Raw genomic sequence first — 22,109 nt, 5'->3', positions numbered from 1 at the left:
CGATATTACAAAAATTCCATTATATATACAACGAGCGCGAGAGAGGCCCAATTCGACACAAAGCAATCGGGAGCCATCAATCCAAAATGCGATCCTATCGCTTTTGTCTTTCGTATCGTACAACAGCTCGTTAGCGACAACCGTAAGCTGAGCCAAGGTTCATTTTTGTTACACAAATATTTTAAAAAAATTTGAATTTTTACTCTACTTTTTGAGAAAAAATTTTTGATTTGGAGAAGTATCGAAAGGCAAATGTTAGCACAAAAATTCTCCATAAAAACATTCGACAATCGTTTAGTTTTTACATTTCGTAATAGAAAATTGAAGAGAAATTATTTCTAAGGAATTTCCGGAACCGTTGAGTTTGATATTTTGTGGATTTCGAAAGCATAAATTAAATTCAAGTGGGAACAAAAGTCGCAAATAGACACAAAAGAACGAAGAAAATGGTAGCAATTGGTATTGATTTGGGAACAACATATTCGTGCGTTGGCGTATTTCAAAACGGCAAAGTGGAAATCATCGCTGATGATCAAGGTAATCGCACAACACCTAGTTACGTGGCATTTACGGACACGGAACGCCTCATTGGTGATGCAGCAAAAAATCAGGGCGCCAAGAATCCAAGGAATACAATTTATGATATAAAACGTCTGATTGGTCGCAAATATGATGATTCACAAATTCAAGAAGATATGAAACATTGGCCGTTCAAAGTGATTAGCGAAGGCGGGGAAGCGAAAATTTGGGTAGAATTCAAGGGAGAACGAAAACGTTTTGCTCCAGAAGAAATTAGTTCTATGATATTAACAACGATGAAAGAAATAGCCGAAGCCTACTTAGGTCACACAGTCAAAGACGCGGTAGTCTCGGTACCAGCGTATTTCAACGATTCGCAGCGACAAGCGACGAAGAATGCCGGTGCAATTGCTGATCTGAATGTATTGGGAATTATCAATGAACCTATTTCTGCGGTTTTAGCGTATGGCTTAGATAAGAATTTGAAGGGCGAGCGTAACGTGTTAATATTCGATTTAGGTGGCGGTACTTTCGATGTATCCATATTAACTATTGATCAAGATTCATTATTCGAGGTGCGAGCAACTGCTGGCAACACATATCTGGGTGGCGAGGATTTCGATAATCGATTAGTTAATCATTTCGTGGATGAGTTTCGGCGAAAGTACCATATGGATTTAAAATCGAATCGTCGCGCTTTGCGTCGTCTACGTACAGTAGCTGAATGCGCTAAACGCACTTTGTCATCGACTACCGAAACACCGATTAAAGTCGATGGTCTTTTCGCTGGCATAGACTTTTATACGAAAGTGAGTAGGGCGCAATTCGAAGAACTCTGTGCCGACTTATTTTGCCAAACATTAATAGCCGTAGAAAAGGCACTTAACGAGGCTAAAATGGATAAAAACGAAATTGACGACATTGTATTGGTAGGTGGTTCGACACGTATTCCCAAAGTGCAGAATCTCTTGCAGCAGTTTTTCTATGGTAAAAAGCTTAATATGTCTATTAATCCCGAAGAGGCTGTGGCATGTGGCGCAGCTATTCAAGCGGCAATACTGAATGGTAATACAAACGACAACATACAAGACGTGCCCTTAGCGGATGCGTCGCCACCATCGCTTGGCATGGAAACTGCTGACGGTGTCATGACAAAAATAATTGAACGTAATAATCATATACTTGGTCAGCAATATACACTTGCTGGCGATCAGCCGGCAGTTACCATTCAAATGTTTGAAGATGAACGAGCTATGACCAAAGAAAATAATTTATTGGGCGTAGTTAATTTAACGGGCTTGCCATCAGGCCCTCGAGATATACCAAAGTTAAATGTAACCTTTGATCTCGACGCCAAGTGTATATTAAATGTAATAGCGAAGGAGACAAGTAGTGGTATTCTTAAGAAGATTACTATAAATAACGATAGGAATCGCTTATCACAGGCCGAAATCGATCGAATGGTTCGCAAGGCCGAACATGCTGATGAAGGCGAGAACGACCGTCATCGCAACGAAGCTCGTAATCAGTTGGAAAATGGCGAAATTAATGTTAAGCAAACAGTCAAAGACACCGGCGAAAAAGTATCCTCGTCCGACAGAAGCCATTTAATGAGTGAATGTAACGTAACTGCCAAATGGTTGGATAAAAATATGACGACCGAAAAAGAAGAGTATGAATATCACTTGAAAGAGTTAAGCAAAATATGCGAACCAATAAGCCCACGAGCATATCAGCAAACTTGTTCTATTCAGTGTAATCAATAGGGCGGTGGTTCCGGTGACGGCAGCTATAAAGGGCCTGCGACAGAAGGAATTGACTGAAATGCTGTTTGCAAATACGCCCCAATCGAGCAAAAAATATATTATTTTGTATATTTTTGCGAGAAGACTCTTATTTCGTTTTCTCTATATATCTATATATTTTTTTTTTACTTAAATTTTAGTAAAGATCCGTTTGTAAATAAAATCTTTGTGTATTCAAAATGAAACGTTTTACATAAACCGTCAATTGACTTGATGAGTTTATTTAACAGATTCTTTTTCCGCCCATTCCGTCCATGAGCCCAAATAGTTCTTCACATTTCGATAACCTAGTTGTTGAGCTATTTCGGCAGCGTTATGAGAACGTCGACCAACTTTGCAATGGAAAATTAATTCAGTATCGATTTTTGGTTTATCGCGGCCATACTTAGTTTTAAACATACTATCGTCGCCATCCGGATGTAATTCCTGCGCGACTACGCCTAACGGTATATTAATGCTAGTCGGTATTTGTCCTGTTTCACGTAATTCATTTGGTTCTCGAACATCGATTAATAATTTTTCAGGATGTTTAGGTAATTCTTTGATATCCTTATATTCAACTAATTGTATACTCGCTGAAGATGAGAAATTTTTTATAAGATTAGGCGTAGAGTCGGTTGCTAAATCTGACAGGAGTTTATTATTAACGGTTAAAGGTTTACTAATAGATGCTGATACGTTCGAGAATTTTAAAATTTGTAAACTATTAATCGTCAGTAAAGTTAAACGTTTCCAAACAGAATTAGAAGCCATCGCTAAATAATAGAAAGAGAAAATTAATTTACTTTTTAAATGAATAACAAATATTATATAATCACTTGCCGGTTGGAAATAAAGTCTAATAGTCCTTAAGTATATGAACCAGTAGTCGACGAAATAAAACAAAATGTATTGCGATTGTATTGCTTTATCAGATGTTTTAGAATGAATGCTTTTATTATCATTTATCGCCCACGGTTGCCAAATTTGTTCAATTATGGTGCAATAATTTATTACATAAATCGTTAAATCATTTATTTGAAGCATTCTTGTTTTATCCAGTCATTCCAGGATCCTTTATATAATTTCACATTCTTATAACCGATTCTTATTGCCTGTTCGGCGGCCTTTTGAGCCCTCCTTCCCTCTACACAATGAAAAATTAAAAAGCTATTAAAGTCCGGTTTTTCACGAGCATACTTTTTCCGAAATTCATCTTTATCCGAATTTCTTGCTAATGCTTTAAACAATTTGTTCAGCGGTATGTTGACGCTGGTAGGTATTCTGCCGGTTGAAAATATCTCTTCGGGTTCTCTCACATCTATTAATATTTTTTCAGGTTTATAAGGCAATTCTTTGATTTCTTTGTAATCAGCTAATCCGATCGTTCCATCGCCTTTAGTAGGTAGACCACGTTTTTGATTGTCGAGGTGCCGATGCAAATAAGGATAAAGTAAATAGGGAAAGTGACTCCTTAAACTCAATTCATTTGTTAGAGTTGGATTGCGTAAGAAGTGTCGCAATAACAACCTGTTAGTCATTGTTAATTCAGATGGACTTGTGCTAATCTAAAATTATATGGATTTTATTAAATAAAAAAATATATGTATATATAATATGTAAACCCTCATGACAGCATAATCTTGAGAGATTTATAAAACGGTACTAGAGAGTTTTGATCCCACTTATGAAGCTTTAGCTGTGGACTACAAAATTTTCGTACATTAAACAAAATCATGCAAAAAGGATTTAAAAAAGGAATTGCACAGAGAAGGTTGCCCTAAGGATCTTTTCGTAATGTACGCTAGTAATTGAAAAAAGAACGGCACATTCTTGCAAATATGAAATTGACCAAAGACCACGTCATTATCCAATGTATTAATGTCCAAAAATCTGTTAAAGACGTTATAGGAACTGCTTTGCCACCTAATGCCTAACCTAAGGCTATATACTTAAATTCGGAAGGATTATTCAAAATCGACGCGAGATACAGAAACTTCACAGGATCTTTTAAGCTCAATAAATTTTATCACATCAAGAGGTAAGATGATGTCATTACATTTTTTTATTTCTGATAATTACTTACGTCTTTTGGCTTTTCAGTTATGGTTATAGCTGCAGTTATAGGTCGCGGTTGCTTATATGTCCCAATGTCGTTAGTGGGCCCCGTGTAATTTACTTTTACAGGTAATTTATGCCTAGAGTAAAACGCTTTCGCGTTATCCAATTTTTTATTTTTATTTCTTTTTAATAGTTCTATTATATTTTTTAATTTCCCAAAGAATTTTTTTTCTAAATTCGTTTTATTAATCAATTGTCGGATATCTGAATTTTTTCTATCAGTCATTTGCCGATTGTCGTTTATGTAACTGTCGGCAACAGCGTAATCGTTCGCACAATCAATATTCGAGAGGGTTAATTGAAAGGAATATATCGAGAAAAATATGAATATAATAAAGACTTTCATCTGTATTTATGATAGAATAAAATACTAATAAATATATTATTCGAAATTATATTTAATTTTTATTCGCTTTCATTTGATATGATTGAAAAAAAGAAAGCAAGTGGTTTACGTAGATTCAATTAAAAAAATAAGTAAAAAGATTATGGTCAGACAAGCAGTATTAAATACCCTATACAAATTCGATTGCGATAAAGCAATTCTTTCCTCCAACTAAAGACGCATTTTTCATGGGAGGCGGCTTGACACGTGAACGAACGTCGTTCAAATATAGCAAAATCAATTTTTTAAAGAGGTCTAATGATTCCCTTTATCGCTTTTGGTTTCAGGGTATGGGGAGGATCGTAATACCAAAAAATATTTGAGATAAGTCGACCGATCGATTAGAATTGTTTTCTGAATCGATTAAAGCTTGTCTATCCGTCTGCCCATTTGGACTTTTGTTCAATCTACAGATCGCAATTTTCGAGATATTTTGATGAAATTTGTCACGTTGTCCCGTGCCCACGTGCTTTCTCCCAAGAAAGAGCGCCATTCAAATTGGTAAAGTTTTTTAACCCTTTGCCGTGTAGACGTTCCCACATAAACTGAAAGGCCTAGTATTTAATATTTCTTGATGAAAATTCGTTTGTAACAATAATTTGACATAAAAGTTAACCTTATCGAATTTGGACCACGCAAATCCACATAAGGCCTTCTATGCCAAAAAGATTTATGATGGAAATTTGTCTTTAGTGAATCAACCTAAGGATCTATTTTTCAGACCGCACCATATTACACCAAGAAAATTTACACCAAAAATTTCTAAGAAAAACTCTTCTGATTTAAATTTCAAGAAAATCATAATTCAATCCAATAAATACATATATTACGGGGTTCTCATAAAAGCAAACCCTTCTATGCCGACAAAAGCTATTTTGTATGCGAAATCAATAGGATTATAATAAAAGCCTCGGCAAGTATATTCAGTTTAGCAAATTTAGACCATATTGACGCTTGAATAGCCCTCCAAAGTAAAGGCTTTCATAAAAATGATGCATTTCTTGCATGGCGTAAGGTGTGTAAGGTATCTAATGGCCATCCTTTCTCAACTATAGCATTCTTATTTCTTTCAGTTACTTATGCCATAAAGTACTAAGAATCTTAATCTTTTGCCATGTAATGGTTTACTTTTCATGAGGCAGAATTTTCCTGTTAATAATAATAACAATTGCGTTATATGCGCTACTTAAAAAAATAGTGTATGATATATTTACTTAATCCTCCAGATAATTTATATACTATACTTGAATGGTAACTTTTAGAATTAATTTCTAAAATAATACTCTATGTAAGTCAAATTTACCTTACATTTGTACCAAAGTCTCTTATCGTCACCACCGATAATACTCGATCCAGATACTGTACATTTCCATGTATTTCCATGCTGATGATGATTGTAAATAATTTTAGGCAACTCTAGCTTATGTTTAATTTTCACACAATAGATGCATAAGTGCCTGATATCAGCAAAATCTAGTGGCAGAAGTTTTCCTCGCCGCTCTTGATGCTTCCACGTTTAAATCAAACTTAGGCAAACACTATTCTCTCCTCCCATTCTTCTCACCTCAAAAACCTTCCTGACATCCCAAAGAAACAGAATTTCCCGAGATTCAATAATCATTTATGGGTTAGTGATTAAAACCTCACACAACAGAAATAAGCTATAATCGATCCCTTAGCGGACTTATTGTAATAAAAGAAAGTATATAATTTTTATACATTCGATTTAAAGAGTTGGGAAATGACATCAAAACTTCAATGTTTTGATATTGCTTTCAAAAGATTTTTAAAAATGTTCATCGGCCATCTTCTCTGATCAAAAACTGAAAATTTATAAAAAGATAAAAGTCCGTGAAAAACTTATGATTAAAAATTTTTTATTATAAGAAAGTCTATGGGCATGTAACAAATTTGGAAATTTAATAATCCTTTCAATCAACATTTCTTTCAGCAACAATCGTTTTAATTAAAAAAAAAAGAAAAATGTCTCTGTTATGTATTTATGGAAGGCTTAAAAAACAGGTCTTTTAAATCCATTCATCATATCAAATAATCGGAATATGGCACCAATAACTAAAAGTGTTCTTTTAAGATCATTTGTCCCCGACTTGCGAAGAAAATGATAAATTACTAAGTAAAACTTGTTGAAACGCCTAAATACATACTAAAAAATCCTTGTAACAGTCAAAAATCTATTGAATATATTAACTAAAACTATTAGGAAATTAAAATTATTAATAGTTCCTCTCTCCTAAAATATAATATAATAAACGAAATTCGCTATAACTGGCATTGTGCATATTCAGCTCAGGATTCTCTCATTTTATTTATTTTTTTTTTTTTCTCATATTGGCTCTTTTTCACATATGGCAAACATTTTTTATTGCTATATGGAGGTTGGGCATCATCGTAAACAACTCTATGGAACTATCGTAAAAATCACATTTTATTTTGCATTCACACACTCACACTAAAATTGTGAGATTCAAGCCTGAGTTTAAATATATGTCTTTTTCGACAATTAATAATAATTGAATCTAAACCCGTTTTCCTTTCATTTGAGTATACGTCCTAAGGATTGGCCAACTTTAACGTTTTGCCCAGGTTTCACTTTAAATTCGAAACCTAAAGGCGCCTCAAACAGTAAAACAATCGTACTTCCCATATTAAATTGTCCAACTAAATCACCTTTTTTAAAAAGGTGCCCATCATCTATAGTCATATCGTAGAAGTTCCGCGGTGTCCTAATGTCTAAACCTGCCCATTGATTAGTTTTCAAATCAGAGTCCATGAAAATTTGCACTGATCCAACATTAGTGGCACCAACAGCGGTAAAACTAAAGAAACCGTGCTCCCATTCGCCTACATACAAAACCCTTTCATTTAGACAGAATAATCCAGGAAGCCATGTAGCAATTCTAGGACTTACGGAGAATAATTCACCCGTAAAATGCCTTCTAAAGAACGAATCCCAGTCGGTTGGTGAATGAAACCTATGATAATCTCCGGGCGCTAAGTATATTACAACATGATACAACATTGTGCTGCCGTTTGTCGCGTACTTAAGCGCGTTCATATAATTGCTATTCTGCTTGCTCTCTCTCAACCAAGTAGTCGGACCGAGAAAATCGGCAATATTGTAGTTCACGCCTTTGACCTGTTCAATCAAAGATCGAAAAGCTTTACCAAGGTGCAGAATTTTACCATCAGCTGGGGATACTAACGGGGCAACCGAATCAATTGGTCTCACGCCGTCACGTAAAGGCCGTGTAAAGAATTCAGCGAAGGTTTTGTAATGTTTTAAATCCGTATATAAAGCCTCCTCCAGATTGACCTTAAAAGTGTTGATATATAGACCAAATATAAATGGCCGCACACTTTCTGGTATATAACATGAAGCCAACCAACCCCAGCAGCGACTTATTAAACGCAACGGTAGTAAACTGTATATTTTGGATTGAAATTCCGTCGCCGTATGAAGTGTTCGATTTTTTATACAATTTTGCTTGTTTATTTGCCATTCGATCGCACCAAAAACACATATACCCACTGGCGCCCATTTCAGAAGAAAACCTGTCCATCTTCGCAAAGCATTGCGGCGGTCCTGTTGTAATCCTTGTTGTTTATTCAAATGAATTGAATGCGTTGGACTAAGAGATGGCTTAACACGCACCATACCACGAACGGTGACTTCTGTCTGTTTTGTGTTGTGATCGCCACCATTTCCAATTTTCTGCGAAAAGTTTTGACGAAAATTTCTTAATGCAGGCCATTTGCTTTCTTGTTGATTATGTTTCTGACGTAACTGGCGAAAATTTGGCGGTTTAATAAGGAAACGACCGCGAGGCATAAAGTAGGAGACCATGATATATTAATAAAATAAACGCAACCAATTTTGATAACGTAATCTTGACCGCTTATGCGTACACACAAAAAAAGTTTTATCAATGCGCAGCTTCTTGGATTCAACGCCGAAACGCGTATACTTGCTGAAATATTTAAAAATTAATCAAAATTATTTTATAGCTTATGTACGTTAAAGCTTACGTACGGACAGTTCGGCTTAATCTAAACAAATTTTCGGTAATTTTTTTCAGCTAAGCGCTTACTTTTCTCGTTTATGCTGTTATAAATGGTTCGTTATCGTTGTTGGTAGATAAAGCGGTAATTTCAATGCCGTATTATCAGCCGCATTTTCTTCTTTTCTTTTTTTAATGAGATATGCTTCTAAGCCGTAAATGTTTTCTGTCTGATTACTTTTTTTAATGATTCCTATACATAAGTTTCTAACTTTTATATAATTAATAAATAATCGGTAGATAGCTTATGTTTTTATGAAATCCAATCAATTTTTAAGTCACATCCACCACTTCTGCTTCAAATGCTGGTCAATGTTTTCAATGAATTTCCACTTTTTTGTATGTTTCCAATTATCACATGTAATTGAAATGTTAACATGTTAAACCTTTGTCATGAAATGAAGAAGAAGAACAACAAATTATAGTTTTCTGTTAAAAGTTCTACAGTTTCTGCTGGTCAAATATAATTGCAATCATATGTTGAGAGTGAGGCTAATTTTTCACCGGATGGTCATAGTATATTGAGCGCTTCATCGGACGGCACCGTAAAAATATAGTCCTTAAAGGAACATGAAATGCTTATCTACCTATAAACCTACCCTGCCGACATGGCAACAGCGGGTCCTCATCTAGGTCCAATGTTACCCTTCGCGGTTCGCAAGTAGTGGACAAGCGCAGGTTTTATTTCATCGCATAATGGGGAAAACTCTAACATTGACTATAAGTAAGTAGCAGAGAGAGTTCGGATTTTTTGTCGTATAATAGGTTTATTTTTTAGTTCCATGCCACAGAAATTATAAAAACGTAGCTTCCACAAAGCCCACGCAACGTTTTTACATGGCTTTGTCATGAAGAAGAAGAACATTGTTCATCTGTTCATAGTTTTCTTTTAAAAGTCTAGAGTTGCCTGCATGCATTTTCAGGGGTCTTTGTCAATAATAAAGACAATATCTGTTAAAAATAATCAACAAAAATAAAGGCAAGATCTGTTAAAAATATCAATATATATAGCAAGAGTAGTCTAGAGATACCTATCAAATTGGTACATTCTAAAAACCTCCTTGTTGTCCTAATGCAGTAAATTTCTGAACAATTTTTTCGGTAACAAGGTAAAACTAAAACACAAAATTTCTATAATTCGGAATTTTAATAACTGGAAAATATATAGGAAAGTTAAAAGCGGTTCTTATGGAAGTAACTTCGTCTACGCCGAGCAGCGCAGCAACAGCATTAGATATTTTATTAGAAAATTCAATCGAACGGTATATATGCTCGGGTAAGTACTAAAGAATGGCCATAGATTAAAAATGTTTTTAAAAGGAGTGAAATAAAGGAAATTCACATGTCGAACGTAAGAATTTGAAAAAATATACGAAAAGTTTGTTTTCTATCTCCTTGGGTCGTATTGATTTTATTCTTTCTTAGAAAATATGCTGCAATAGGCTCATTTCGATCCTCGTGAAACTTATCTAGAAGGTAGTGCGAGGATAAACGACGTGCAATTATTGCTCAAGAGTTGATTGATGAAGTGCTCGTGATACTTCGTGAACGTCTTCTCGCGTTTTGGCTTTATTGGATCAAGCATTGAAATGGTAACAGGATCAGGGCTTATTACCTTCTCGGCACCACAATAGACATATTCGGGGCAAAACGGCGATGAAAAATCGAGAAGAGGAAATGTATCCTACCCAAACTCGAACAAAAATACCATGTGGAATGTACTCAATTTTTGCCTGATGGATAACATCTAATTACGGGCAGCGTTGACGTTTTTTAGAGATGTGGAATTTACAAAAGGGGGGGTTTGAAAAGATTTAAAATATCAGGCACAAGATCAATTTATGATGATAGAATAGGCAGTTTTGGATTTATCATTCTCAAGACGTTCCGAAATGATGCCATTTGGCTCTCAGGATGGCCAAATAAAAGTCCAGCGCATTATAACTGGGCAACGTTTAAGAAAATTTGAAAAAGCTCACACGAAACGCATAACCAACATTGCAATTTTCACGTGACAATAGGAAGATATTAAGCGCTTCCTTCGATTCCACCTTTCTTCTATCTGCATGGCTTAAAATCGAATAAAACATCTTCAAAGGTCACAATCGACAGGTCTCCTTTTCTGGTAAATTGTGTAATTCTAAAGGGTAATTCTAACTCCTATTCTAAGCCTATTTTTATGAAAGTTGAAAAGACAGATATTTAAATTAAATTAATTTTAACAGAGAAATAAGAACAAACCTATTTATTGTGGGGAATGCTAATGCGTATGCGAAAAAATAAATTGTATGCCCCTCTACTTTTCGTTGGTTAGTGTAAAAAATAACGGGCAACTTATGAAGCAAACATGATCCATTAAACTAGAACATTGCATCAACCGAATTTAGCCGTTATGTTTTTTGATACTTCTCTATTTTGGTAGATGTTGGAGACTGTTTAAATTACGTTAATCGAAATTCCAGCAAAGTCATATGATGCTGAAAAAATTGAACATATGGTTTTGTTTGTTTACATTATATAGCATTGCTTCAGTATTTGAAATTAATCGACTCTTTTGCATCCTTATCTTTCATAGTAAAAACAAAAAAAAAAAAACAAAGAGAAAATCTGTTTACAACAAAAGAAAGAGAAATTGAAAAATAATATATAAAATACGTTTCCGTAGGACAATGGATAAGCCCGTATCATTTGCATGCCAAAGATGTTTACGACCAATAGTATTAGATGAAAATTTCGACACAATAAGTGAACATACAAAGGCTGAATTGATGTGTAAGCTCAAATTGATTTCGTGGATATGTTCAAAATTGTGAAATAAAATGCATTATTATGATTTCGATTCGCGATAGTACCCATTTATGATGGCAATGTCAATACGATAGATACTCAAGACACAAGCAGCTTTGATCATTTTGTACCCCCTTATCGTTTGATGGACTCAATTAATGGCACAGGATTTATGTTAGTTTCCGATCGCAGGGATAATAAAAAGTGGAGTGCTGCGTTTAAATTGAAAGCAGAACTATTTGATTTTCTTTCATCGAATTCAGAAATAGATCATCCGCTTTGTGAAGAATGTGCCGAATCTATGCTAGAAATTATGGATAGAGAATTAAAAGTAGCAGAAGAAGAATGGAGTGATTACAAAAATTATTTGAAAAAATTAGAACAGCAACAAAAACTTCCGAACGTAACAGAATTGGAAAAAGAATTAAATGAACTAAAAGAAAGTGAACAAAAGCTTCTGGCAGAACTGTCTGCGTTGAAAGACGAAGAAAATGCTTTAAATCAATCAATTGAGCAGGAAGAGAAAGAAAAACGAGAATTGCAAGAACAGGAAGCTAGTTATTGGCGTGAATATACCAAACATAGAAGAGAGCTAATGTTGACCGAAGATGATAAGCGTAGTTTAGAGTGCCAAATAGCTTATGCCGAGCAACAATTAGAAAAATTGAAAGACGCGAACATATTTAACATAACATTTCACATATGGCATGCTGGACACTTTGGCACTATTAACAATTTCCGTTTGGGCCGTTTACCATCAGGTGATTATAAAAAATGATTTTTTTTGGATTTTCTTTAAGATATTACCACTCGGATTAACAGAGATTATAATTACACTTTTATGTTTAAAAGAAATATATATATATTTGATTAATTTCTTCTTCTTTTTGCTCTTCTCTTCCTTTTATTGTTCATAATAAATGTATGTTTATATCAGCTTCAGTAGACTGGTCGGAAATTAATGCAGCTTGGGGACAAACAGTTTTATTGTTGTGTGCATTAGCTCGCAAGATTGGGCTGACATTTGAACGTTATAAAATAGTTCCTTTCGGAAATCATTCTTATGTTGAAGTTTTAAATGAGAACAAAGAGTTACCTTTATATGGAACAGGGGGATTTAAATTTTTTTGGGACACAAAATTTGATGCAGCTATGGTAGCCTTTTTGGATTGCCTTACACAATTTCAACAAGAAGTAGAAAAAAGAGATCCAGAATTTTTGCTGCCTTACAAGATGGAAAAAGGAAAAGTTATTGATCCATCCACAGGAACGTCGTATTCCATAAAGTAAGTTCGTTCCTTTTATGTTTATTTATTACTAATTTCTTCTTTCTTTAGAATACAGTTCAATTCTGAAGAACAGTGGACAAAAGCCTTGAAATTTATGCTAACCAATCTGAAATGGGGTTTAGCCTGGGTGTCTTCACAATTCGCCAGTCAGTAAAACAATAAGCTTTGTTCGGTTTTAGTTTATTTAAAATATAAATGGCATTAAATGTTCATATGCCAACGGAAGGTGATGGTAATTTTTCATTTTTACAATTTGCCAATTTGCTAAGAGTACAATCCTTTGAAGAGCAAGGTGTACCATCCTCCAATTTGGGCGGGTTAGCATCGCTAGCTGAGTCGACATCGCTTGCATCTGATCCGCTCGAAAACTCTTCGTCCATCCATAGAGCAGATCTCTTCTTCTTTGTTACGACGTCATTCCTAGCTATCGTCTCATTTTTACGTTTTAGATCTTGGCCACTTGCCAGAGATCTTTTAAAACCCTCTTCGACAGCGTCGTTCACTTTTTCTGTTAATTTCGACCGAGCTTCTTCGTACTCTTCGTCTTTAAACTCATGTTTAGGTACAGCGAGTAATTTTTGAATTTTACGCTTTTTCTTCTCTTCAGCTTCACGTTCTCGCTCACTTTGTTTTTCCAGCCATGTTTTAAGCCGCTTTTCTTCATTTATGTCTCGTAAACGACGACCACTTAGATCTCGACAAGCTTCACGGTTTGTGGTTTTTTCTATTTGCGCACCTATTGCTCGCAGCATAGAACCAAACCCGCCTTTGCCTCCAACGAGGCGAGGACGACAATACACCGGTAATTCATATCCCACATGATCTTTTAATCGCTTCCCATTTTGTTCTAAATAAAAATCTGAATTGTTCTAAAGAAAAATAATTTAATGTTTTTTTTTCGTTTTCCCCTTTTTATTCAAACACTTACGATTTGCTTGGCAACTGTCTGAACCAATTCTTTTACATTTTCTGATGTACTTTCGCAGAGTTTCTCTTTATTTAAATATATTTGAACCATTATTATTACGCTTAAACAATTTCGTCAACTTTATGCGGATATGATCAATAATTTAATATTAGCGTTACCAGTTGCATATGGTTTCAATAATTAGAGATGTGAGTTTAAGACAATTTAATATGAAAACATTGGAAAAAGTGCTTTTTTCAACACTGTAAACAATGTAATGTTGTTTTGTAGAATTCCAGAACAAGAAGAAAGCGACGTTTAATAAAGATTATGGTTCCACCATATTTTCTTTTTGTTGAATAAATACAATAAAGTAAGGGATTGAAAGAAACACAAACTAAAGCAATGTCTTCCTCTGAAGATTCGAACAATGAGATTGATGAAGAAATCGACGAAAGGGCAAGTGCTTAAATGAATGTTTCGATTTCTTATTATTGTAATTAACCCATCTTTTTTATTTTATATATTACAGAAACTAATCCGCCAGGATTTAAGTTCGATGAGTTTTGAGGAGATCATGAAACTTAAAGAAGAATTGGGAGCCAAACTTTATAAAGAAGCAATTTTGGGTATTGAGAAACCAAAAACCTCGAGGAACCAAAAAAATGCGAAGGATTTGAAAAGGCTTAATAAAAATAGGCCTCGTGAACAAAGTTCTAAGAGGCCAGTGCCCTTTCTTGGAGCAGAATTGCGTGGGAAAAGTAAAAATGATTTACAATTACGTGATCCTCGTTTTGACGAAAGAGCCGGAAATTATGATGTAAATAAATTCAAGGAGAATTATAAATTTGTCAGCAGTATACGAGAAAGTGAAATCCTTGAATTGAAAAGCGAACTAAATCGCGTTACTGATCAAGAAGAAAAAGATCGCATAAAAAAAGTGATGCAAAGATTGGTTAACAAAAATGTAGAAGAAAACAAATGGCATAAAAAGCAACAAACGTTGAAAGAAGAACAACAGGAAATACAAAAGGCTATAGCAGAAGGAAAGAAACCTCACTATTTAACAAAGAGTAAGTTTATGAATGTATCGTTTTTAAGCATATAGATCTTTAAAACATGCATTTATTTCCAGAGGAGAGAAATGCAAAAGAACTAGTGGCTCAATTTGAAGAGCTCAAAAAGCACGGGAAGTTAACGAAACATCTGGAAAAGCGCCGTAAAAAGAACATTGCCAAAGATCGCAAAAAAATGAATTTCGCTTAAAAACTTTTATACTCTTATGCAGTAATAAATTTACATTTTTAAATTTTAATCTTAAGCAGTACGTAACATTTTCGCTTCACGTTTTTCTTGTAGCTCTTTTCTCTGAGCATCTACAACAGCACGTCGCTCGTCCAGAAAATTTGCATAGTCTTCAGCCTTAAGTTCACGCACAATTTGAATCCCGCAAGTACGAGCGATCCCCACTAACATTTCACACATTTGCTAAAAAAAAGTTTTAAGCGAGTCACTTATCTTAAATATACACAAACATTACGTATACATATATACCAATGTATATATATATATACACATAAATTTTAATACTATGTATAATATTCAATTGAAAGCACATTAAAAATTTTCAAAGGATGTTATTAACGGTATGTCAAAGTTGTGTAATTATCTGCAACGTGTAGAAAGATTTTTGGAAATAGTCTAGGTCGTAAAACCCTATTGAAAATGGCTTGGATTGGTATGCAACACCTTATTTTGAAAGAATTTCTCGAGGAAAGTCTTAGAGGATTTTTGTAAATATTTTATGGATCAATATTTACGTTAAATATTAGGTTATTATTTCATTTTCTTTGCAAACGGATCACATTCAATTTGAAACTTAATTCCATTTTTTGAGACGACGTGAGTGTTAAACGCAGACGAATGAATCTAGACCTTGAACATTTTTGGCACAATAACCATATGTATTTTGGAGCTTCTTAAGTGCATTTGTGGGTCAAGCAAGTCTAGTCGATGATAGATAGGAAAATTTTAAATAATATACCTGCATAGTTAATAATGCATTGGGTGGATCCTGAATTTTTATAGCCGCTATTTCATACAAATGCTTTAAGGTAATCTTTCCGGCTGTTTCTTTTCCTGGATACATTGCTCCTCTCGGAATACCAGCAGCTTGCTTCAAGAGAAATGTCGCTGGTGGCGAATGTATCGTTAAATTATAACTGCGGTCACTATTAACTGTTACTCTGCAAGGTAGCGGTATACCTTCCTTAATTTCAGCGGTACGTGCATTAAAGTCTTTGCAGAAGGCCGCAATGTTGATTGCGCGCTAATAAACTTTTATTAGACATAATGTATTTAAGAATTTTTATTTTGCATTTACTTGACCTAACATTGGACCTAGAGGAGGACCCGCTGCTGCCATGCCGGCTGGTATATTTGTCTTTAATTTCGTGGTATGCGTTACTTTATCCACAGTCTTTTTCAGATTTTTCAATTTACTGACCGCCTTCGACATAGTTTTACACCAATTTATCGCAAATCTATTTTATAAAATGTGCTATATATTGGTTATGCAAATTATAACAACTTAACGAACAGTGCTGGACAGCGTTTACAGTTTGCTTTTTGAACGGTAGTGTTAATAATATTCTTATTCTTTTTTTATCGATAACAATGTTTACAACGGCATCGTCCCCGTGCATCAATTTGTAAAAACTATTAAGGGTTGAAAAAAAAAATGTTAAGTCAGATTTTTGTAACCTTTTTAACTTAAATTTTAGTGTCTTAAATATAAGAAAGAAACGACGTCTAAAATATTTACAGATTTGTTAAAACAATGCCGACCATGAGTAAAATGGAATAAATTTAAGTCTGACAAAGAAAAAACTCAATAAAAGTAATTATAATAAAGACCCGAAACATAGACTATTTAAAGGAAAATATATTTGTCGATGGTGCGTAATAAAACTCAATCAACCTCATCATCGTCTTCAAGCGGAAATGCGAGCAACAACAGCAGCACGAAATCTCCCATAAGACAAAATATTCATCGTAAGTCTTCAAGCACTTGCAGCGTAGCCCTTTTAGACGACGTCAAACCAACAGTTTCAAGCCGTCGTTCGCCAGGGTCCTCTCCAGACGATGATACCGATGCTGACTACGATTCATCGCCTACTTCTCAACGTTCTACATTTAGCTCCGTACATAAGCAGAATCTATATCTTGTTTCATTTCCCATTATATTTCTATTTAATATTCTACGTACACTGATCTATCAGCTGTTTTGCGTCTTTCGCTACTTGTACGGAGCTAGTACAAAAGTTATCTATCGTCCACATAAACGCGAATGTAATATTGAGATAGTTGTAGGCGCTTCATCATCGCAAAATTCGGGCTTGAAGGAAAAGAATCAATTGCTCGAACAAGCGCACAGCACAACAAACACAGTAGCTCCGTACCCCTTACCGCAGCGCATGCGACCACAACAACAATTAGAAATGTTTAATAAAAACAACGCAGTAGCTAGCAGTTCCGGACCCGGACCTGGTGATCCTCTTTTGGCTAAACAGAAGCATCACCATCGTCGTGCTTTTGAATACATATCGAAAGCCTTGAAAATCGATGAAGAAAACGAAGGTGAGTTAGTCGTTGTGTTGCGGAATAAACAAAATAATGACTCACTTCTTGTTATTTAGTTGATTTACGTTTGATATTGATAGGACATGAAAATCAATATAAGGAAACTTGTGCTAAGCAAACTTATGCACAGAGTTTAAAAATATTTAATGGATTTTCGTTTGCTTTTTAGGTCATAAAGAACTCGCTATTGAATTGTATCGTAAAGGCATTAAAGAATTAGAGGATGGTATTGCTGTGGATTGTTGGAGCGGACGCGGAGAAGTATGGGAACGTGCTCAACGATTGCATGATAAAATGCAAACGAATCTGTCAATGGCTAGAGATCGCTTGCATTTTCTAGGTAAATATGATTTAATATTAGCTTTAAGTGAAACTTAAAACTATATATGTAATTTTTAATTGGTTTTAGTTTATCGTTTGCAAATTTGTAAAGAATTTTTCAATTAATTTTAATTTTATTGCTTTTGAATTTATGCCTTATTTTGTTATTTGGTTACATATACATTTTACTTTTATTTATTTTTTTTTTTTTCATTTACATTTTTAAACATTAAAAACAAATCATTTTGTTGTTAAATGCGTGTGTATGTGTGTTTGTGTCGTTGTTGCGACCATGTGCATTAATGAAAACGTAGAATTACGTGAAGAAGAGATACATTTGGAAGAATTAAGCTTGAAAGAGATACAAGAAGAGGTTGAAGGTGAAAGAGAAGAAGAAGAAGCTGATGTCAATAAAAATCTTAAATATAGAAAATCCATTAAATCTCCCTCAAATGTACAAGTCGTGCAGCCCATGCAAATGGGCAGTAATAATAATAGTCCCGCCACAAGTCCAAGCTTAATGGTGCGCAGCAATAATACCTCAAAATTAAGGAACATTCCAAAATCTGCAAATACCTCTACTAACCTGAAGTATTCCCCTAATGCAGGTGAGTTTAAAAACATATTCCTGACCAATAAATTATACCAGAAAACAAAAACGCGCCAATTTATTCGAAGAAGTGCACATGATTTTGTGAATAGTTTATTTTAAAAAAAATAATCATTATATGGGCGCAATTGAAGGCAAATGCATTACTACACCGGCCAATCAAAACTCACACGTTGCACTCATCAATTAAAAATTGTTTAATAATTTTTTAATTTATTTAATTTTTTCTTTTGTGTCGCCATGATTTATTTGCTTTTGCTAAAATGTATATTATTGTTTATACCCACGACTAAAAGAGGAAGGTATACGAAATTTGTCACTCCGCTTTAAATTTATAGAATATGTCGTATCGTTACAATATTCTGACACTATTTAGATAAATTCTTGCTTCTGCTGGATGTTTGTTGTAGGTATTCTTAGTAATTACAAATTAAGATATTATAATCGGACAAGGTCGACTTATAGATAACCTAAATCAATTCCGTTACTAGAAGATTTCATCCATTTTTCTCATTAAAATATTAAAAGTTAGAGCTTACGTCCATGCAATTACATAATCACGAGAAACCTTATAGAAGATAGAGTCCGGAGAAGTAGACATACGTGGACCATGGTGAGCTTCTATTTCAAATTGCTATTATAAATCAATTTTCATTATAGAATGCGGAAAATTAGACATTGTTCTCATATAAAGTCTTACTCTTCTAAGAAAGTCTATCTGAAGAAAGTTCAAAATTTTATTTTCAACTTCATGTCATCCCATCCAAATTCTCTGCATTCGTCTATTGTCTTTAAATACTGTTTTTCATCGAGATAAAATCGAACATTTTTTTCATATAAGGATTTTCAGTGCGTTAGTAGTGGTCTTTAGGCCGTATGATAAACTTAATCAATTTTCTTAAAACTTAATTGATTTTCCCCCAAATCGATGAAAACTTTTATGTATTTTCGTTAACGCATTGTGGCTAAAGATAAAAGATTAGAGTTACGTAAATATTTTGCCCAATAATGATTCTAATTGATTCAATTACCTTGAGGTGGTGGGTATACAAGATTCGTCTTTTAAGGCGAATAATTCCATATTACTTTCAGTGTTTTTCAAACGATTTACTTTCATATTCTTCTTCGATTTCTCTAGCTTCGGGTCGTAAATTAACTGTAAGTTCTAAACGTCCAGGAAATTTGGCAGTTGTAAATAAATCGCAAACATTGCCAAGAAATTTGGGATCAAAAAATGCTATTAGCGGAGTTTCACCGCGACAGCCCATTAAAACAGCAGCCACACCTCCAGCAGTACGTAGGCAATTTGTAAGTAATAATAAAAAAACGATAAACTACGATAATGTATAATAACTTCTTTAGTTATAATCTCATATTCATAAGTTTAAGCTCAACTGGTTCCAATATTATTTGTCTCACAAAATTCAATTGTTTTTATATGATTACAATTTCTCAGTTTTTGTTTGATTTATCATTTGCAATCACTTGTCTCGAGTGGCGAAATAATCAAGATTCGTCTCGATCAGTTCCTTCTATAATCAAATGTAATTATAAGTATTGCAAGAAGGGATATTTCGAAGACTTGCAAAAGCTAGGTCTTCTCCGTATGTACCTGCCTTTAATATCTCATTTCTTTTTAAAAGCTTTAGAATGCTAACAAGTGAAGACACTAGAGTGAGACGTAGTCTATCCTTACGTTTAATATAGTCGACGACCTTTTGCGGAGAAGGCTTTGGATAGGGAATGGTCGAAAAAGTTTGCTGGTCCAAAACACTTTCAATAGCCTTCGTCCTTGGTCCAAAATGTGTATGTTTACCAATTTCCATCAACATATTTCAAAAATTGCAATCTGTAGATTGAACACAAGAAAACAGATAGACAGACGTACAGGCAAACTTAGAATCGATACAATAAAAACTGGTTCTATGTCAAGTCTCAAGTTGTGCTGACGTTGCGCATAGCAGTGCACCCTTGTACCATGTTCCATGTACATTCATGTTCAAGTCTATGTATATATCCTTGGAAAAAATCAAAATGCAGTATTTCAGAATTTTATCTTTGACAAGCAGTAACAAGTAGTGTAAACGTACTTTTGCCTTTTATATTCATATCATAGTCTTCTGGACGAAACACGCCACCGCAACGTTCACGAACACCTATCAGTGGCATTGGTATGAGCAGTCAGTCTAATAGTGGTGCATCCACACCAGTAGTCAGTGTTAAAGGTGTTGAGCAGAAATTGGTGCAAATTATACTTGATGAAATTGTTGAGGGCGGTGCCAAAGTCGAATGGTCAGATATTGCTGGTCAAGATGTAGCTAAACAAGCACTTCAAGAAATGGTTATCTTACCATCGGTGAGACCGGAACTTTTTACTGGTATGGGAAAGTGCTTGTAATCATTTTTGGAAAATTTTTAATTTTTTTTTTATATTTGTTTTTTTTTGTTTTTTTTTTTGTTAAATTTCAGGATTACGTGCTCCTGCCAAGGGTTTACTTCTTTTTGGCCCACCTGGTAATGGCAAAACGTTGCTAGCGCGTGCAGTTGCCACGGAATGCAGCGCAACATTTTTTAATATTTCAGCTGCTTCGTTGACCAGCAAATATGTGGGCGATGGTGAGAAATTAGTGCGAGCATTATTTGCTGTCGCCCGCGAAATGCAACCTTCCATAATTTTTATTGATGAGGTGGATTCATTGCTTTCGGAACGTAGCAGTAATGAGCATGAAGCTTCTAGACGCTTGAAAACTGAATTTCTTGTAGAGTTTGATGGTTTGCCTGGTAATCCGGATGGTGATCGTATCGTGGTCTTAGCGGCCACAAATCGTCCTCAAGAACTTGATGAAGCGGCTTTACGACGCTTCGCAAAACGAGTTTACGTATCTTTGCCCGACTTGGATACCCGCGAATTATTATTGCGTAAATTATTGCAAAAGCAAGGCAATCCATTAGATAGCGACGCCTTGAAACGTTTAGCTAAATTAACGGATGGTTATTCGGGTTCCGATCTTACCGCTTTAGCTAAAGATGCTGCTTTAGAACCGATACGTGAATTGAATGTTGAACAAGTTAAAAATCTGGATATCAGTGCAATGCGTCCGATTACAGAAACTGATTTCCATAATTCATTAAAGCGTATACGACGTTCTGTTGCACCTCAAAGTTTAACGCTTTATGCAAAATGGTCACAAGAATACGGTGATATTACCGTTTAAAAAGAAACAAAAATCAACACAATTTCCAATTGTGCTGCAATTGTGCTTTGTAAGATTCTGGTGTATATGCGATAACTTAAATCTGCTGCTACTACTTCACTATTAAATATTACTATTACTATATAGTTTTAAAGAAAAGCAACATTTTTACGTAAATGCCGTACGAGATTCGATTTTTCGAATAATTTTGCAACACAACTCTCGCTACCACCGTGTCACCTAATTTTTATTGATTGATAATCAATTATATGGATTTCCTTTAATATAGGCGTGAGTAAATTATATCTATTCTGCTATACGTGTTCGTACGTTTATTAATTTGATTTAGATTATTTCTCTTAATTGTCATAATTAATTTACATTGCATTTATTATTGTCTTAAAAACAATTTTTTTCATCTTTTTAAATAATATTTTTTTTTTTTTTTTTTTTTTTTTTTTTTTTTTTTTT

General features: G+C 34.5%; 9 protein-coding genes across 14 annotated transcripts; 4 read left to right on the top strand and 5 right to left on the bottom strand.

Annotated features, from left to right (window-relative positions):
* Positions 1-446: 446 nt before the first annotated feature.
* Positions 447-2,285, top strand: LOC119641999 (heat shock protein 68-like). The gene has a single exon (XM_038040949.1). It carries the CDS (start codon positions 447-449, stop codon positions 2,283-2,285), a length of 1,839 nt encoding a protein of 612 aa, XP_037896877.1.
* Positions 2,286-2,399: 114 nt separating this feature from the next.
* LOC119641987 (rhodanese domain-containing protein CG4456-like) lies at positions 2,400-3,256 on the bottom strand. 2 transcript variants are annotated; one of them, XM_038040933.1, is made up of 2 exons: positions 3,143-3,256; positions 2,400-3,079 (listed from the first exon to the last, which is right to left on the bottom strand). In XM_038040933.1, exon 2 carries the CDS (start codon positions 3,075-3,077, stop codon positions 2,544-2,546), a length of 534 nt encoding a protein of 177 aa, XP_037896861.1. In that variant the 5' UTR covers positions 3,078-3,079; positions 3,143-3,256; the 3' UTR covers positions 2,400-2,543. The 2 variants fall into 2 exon arrangements, with proteins under 2 accessions (XP_037896861.1, XP_037896862.1); XM_038040934.1 differs by having other exon boundaries at positions 3,147-3,256.
* Positions 3,257-3,337: 81 nt separating this feature from the next.
* LOC119641998 lies at positions 3,338-6,192 on the bottom strand. The gene is made up of 3 exons (XM_038040948.1): positions 6,113-6,192; positions 4,390-4,501; positions 3,338-3,871 (listed from the first exon to the last, which is right to left on the bottom strand). The coding sequence occupies exons 1-3, from the start codon at positions 6,190-6,192 to the stop codon at positions 3,338-3,340; spliced, it is 726 nt and encodes a 241-aa protein (XP_037896876.1).
* An 893-nt stretch (positions 6,193-7,085) lies between these two features.
* LOC119641978 (phosphatidylserine decarboxylase proenzyme, mitochondrial) lies at positions 7,086-9,684 on the bottom strand. 3 transcript variants are annotated; one of them, XM_038040916.1, is made up of 3 exons: positions 9,488-9,684; positions 8,857-9,274; positions 7,086-8,798 (listed from the first exon to the last, which is right to left on the bottom strand). In XM_038040916.1, exon 3 carries the CDS (start codon positions 8,672-8,674, stop codon positions 7,364-7,366), a length of 1,311 nt encoding a protein of 436 aa, XP_037896844.1. In that variant the 5' UTR covers positions 8,675-8,798; positions 8,857-9,274; positions 9,488-9,684; the 3' UTR covers positions 7,086-7,363. The 3 variants fall into 3 exon arrangements, with proteins under 3 accessions (XP_037896844.1, XP_037896843.1, XP_037896845.1); XM_038040915.1 differs by having other exon boundaries at positions 8,861-9,274; XM_038040917.1 differs by having other exon boundaries at positions 8,919-9,274.
* Positions 9,685-9,956: 272 nt separating this feature from the next.
* On the top strand, positions 9,957-13,194 carry LOC119641980 (beclin-1-like protein). The gene is made up of 6 exons (XM_038040918.1): positions 9,957-9,997; positions 10,057-10,164; positions 11,554-11,660; positions 11,738-12,436; positions 12,613-12,961; positions 13,013-13,194. The coding sequence occupies exons 2-6, from the start codon at positions 10,157-10,159 to the stop codon at positions 13,116-13,118; spliced, it is 1,269 nt and encodes a 422-aa protein (XP_037896846.1). The 5' UTR covers positions 9,957-9,997; positions 10,057-10,156; the 3' UTR covers positions 13,119-13,194.
* LOC119641982 (replication stress response regulator SDE2) lies at positions 13,158-14,075 on the bottom strand. The gene is made up of 2 exons (XM_038040926.1): positions 13,893-14,075; positions 13,158-13,833 (listed from the first exon to the last, which is right to left on the bottom strand). The coding sequence occupies exons 1-2, from the start codon at positions 13,980-13,982 to the stop codon at positions 13,174-13,176; spliced, it is 750 nt and encodes a 249-aa protein (XP_037896854.1). The 5' UTR covers positions 13,983-14,075; the 3' UTR covers positions 13,158-13,173.
* A 105-nt stretch (positions 14,076-14,180) lies between these two features.
* LOC119641983 (ribosomal RNA processing protein 36 homolog) lies at positions 14,181-15,298 on the top strand. Of its 2 annotated transcripts, XM_038040928.1 has the most exons (4): positions 14,181-14,330; positions 14,404-14,944; positions 15,007-15,158; positions 15,231-15,298. In XM_038040928.1, exons 1-3 carry the CDS (start codon positions 14,277-14,279, stop codon positions 15,135-15,137), a joined length of 726 nt encoding a protein of 241 aa, XP_037896856.1. In that variant the 5' UTR covers positions 14,181-14,276; the 3' UTR covers positions 15,138-15,158; positions 15,231-15,298. The 2 variants fall into 2 exon arrangements, with proteins under 2 accessions (XP_037896856.1, XP_037896855.1); XM_038040927.1 differs by lacking the exon at positions 15,231-15,298 and having other exon boundaries at positions 15,007-15,210.
* On the bottom strand, positions 15,165-16,483 carry LOC119641984 (39S ribosomal protein L11, mitochondrial). The gene is made up of 3 exons (XM_038040929.1): positions 16,255-16,483; positions 15,916-16,200; positions 15,165-15,359 (listed from the first exon to the last, which is right to left on the bottom strand). The coding sequence occupies exons 1-3, from the start codon at positions 16,387-16,389 to the stop codon at positions 15,189-15,191; spliced, it is 591 nt and encodes a 196-aa protein (XP_037896857.1). The 5' UTR covers positions 16,390-16,483; the 3' UTR covers positions 15,165-15,188.
* A 119-nt stretch (positions 16,484-16,602) lies between these two features.
* Positions 16,603-21,710, top strand: LOC119641975 (spastin). 2 transcript variants are annotated; one of them, XM_038040910.1, is made up of 6 exons: positions 16,603-17,510; positions 17,683-17,853; positions 18,149-18,442; positions 19,583-19,752; positions 20,561-20,822; positions 20,914-21,710. In XM_038040910.1, the coding sequence occupies exons 1-6, from the start codon at positions 16,826-16,828 to the stop codon at positions 21,657-21,659; spliced, it is 2,328 nt and encodes a 775-aa protein (XP_037896838.1). In that variant the 5' UTR covers positions 16,603-16,825; the 3' UTR covers positions 21,660-21,710. The 2 variants fall into 2 exon arrangements, with proteins under 2 accessions (XP_037896838.1, XP_037896839.1); XM_038040911.1 differs by lacking the exon at positions 18,149-18,442.
* Positions 21,711-22,109: the final 399 nt, after the last annotated feature.

Source organism: Glossina fuscipes, unplaced genomic scaffold, assembly GCF_014805625.2.
Source record: "Glossina fuscipes isolate IAEA_lab_2018 unplaced genomic scaffold, Yale_Gfus_2 204, whole genome shotgun sequence".
Lineage (NCBI taxonomy): Eukaryota > Metazoa > Arthropoda > Insecta > Diptera > Glossinidae > Glossina > Glossina fuscipes.
This window is presented reverse-complemented; position numbering and strand designations above follow the sequence as displayed.

Bases quoted from the DNA above. Each gene is read 5' to 3' on its own strand.
- LOC119641999 (XM_038040949.1), top strand. From the start codon at position 447: ATGGTAGCAATTGGTATTGATTTGGGAACAACATATTCGTGCGTTGGC.
- LOC119641978 (XM_038040916.1), bottom strand. From the start codon at position 8,674: ATGGTCTCCTACTTTATGCCTCGCGGTCGTTTCCTTATTAAACCGCCA.
- LOC119641980 (XM_038040918.1), top strand. The intron at 12,437-12,612 runs GTGATTATAAAA...TGTTTATATCAG, and splicing joins TTTGGGCCGTTTACCATCAG to CTTCAGTAGACTGGTCGGAA. The intron at 12,962-13,012 runs GTAAGTTCGTTC...TTCTTTCTTTAG, and splicing joins GGAACGTCGTATTCCATAAA to AATACAGTTCAATTCTGAAG.
- LOC119641982 (XM_038040926.1), bottom strand. From the start codon at position 13,982: ATGGTTCAAATATATTTAAATAAAGAGAAACTCTGCGAAAGTACATCA. The intron at 13,834-13,892 runs GTAAGTGTTTGA...ATTTTTCTTTAG, and splicing joins AGACAGTTGCCAAGCAAATC to AACAATTCAGATTTTTATTT.
- LOC119641987 (XM_038040933.1), bottom strand. From the start codon at position 3,077: ATGGCTTCTAATTCTGTTTGGAAACGTTTAACTTTACTGACGATTAAT.
- LOC119641975 (XM_038040910.1), top strand. From the start codon at position 16,826: ATGGTGCGTAATAAAACTCAATCAACCTCATCATCGTCTTCAAGCGGA. The intron at 17,854-18,148 runs GTAAATATGATT...ATGAAAACGTAG, and splicing joins AGATCGCTTGCATTTTCTAG to AATTACGTGAAGAAGAGATA. The intron at 19,753-20,560 runs GTAAGTAATAAT...TTCATATCATAG, and splicing joins CAGCAGTACGTAGGCAATTT to TCTTCTGGACGAAACACGCC.
- LOC119641984 (XM_038040929.1), bottom strand. From the start codon at position 16,389: ATGTCGAAGGCGGTCAGTAAATTGAAAAATCTGAAAAAGACTGTGGAT. The intron at 16,201-16,254 runs GTAAATGCAAAA...AAAGTTTATTAG, and splicing joins TAGGTCCAATGTTAGGTCAA to CGCGCAATCAACATTGCGGC. The intron at 15,360-15,915 runs GTATATTATTTA...ACTTTTTTTTAG, and splicing joins ATGCATTATTAACTATGCAG to CAAATGTGTGAAATGTTAGT.
- LOC119641983 (XM_038040928.1), top strand. From the start codon at position 14,277: ATGTCTTCCTCTGAAGATTCGAACAATGAGATTGATGAAGAAATCGAC. The intron at 14,331-14,403 runs GCAAGTGCTTAA...TATATATTACAG, and splicing joins ATGAAGAAATCGACGAAAGG to AAACTAATCCGCCAGGATTT. The intron at 14,945-15,006 runs GTAAGTTTATGA...ATTTATTTCCAG, and splicing joins ACCTCACTATTTAACAAAGA to AGGAGAGAAATGCAAAAGAA.
- LOC119641998 (XM_038040948.1), bottom strand. From the start codon at position 6,192: ATGGAAATACATGGAAATGTACAGTATCTGGATCGAGTATTATCGGTG. The intron at 4,502-6,112 runs GTAAATTTGACT...GTTTTACTCTAG, and splicing joins GACTTTGGTACAAATGTAAG to GCATAAATTACCTGTAAAAG. The intron at 3,872-4,389 runs GTAAGTAATTAT...ATATAATTTTAG, and splicing joins TAACTGAAAAGCCAAAAGAC to ATTAGCACAAGTCCATCTGA.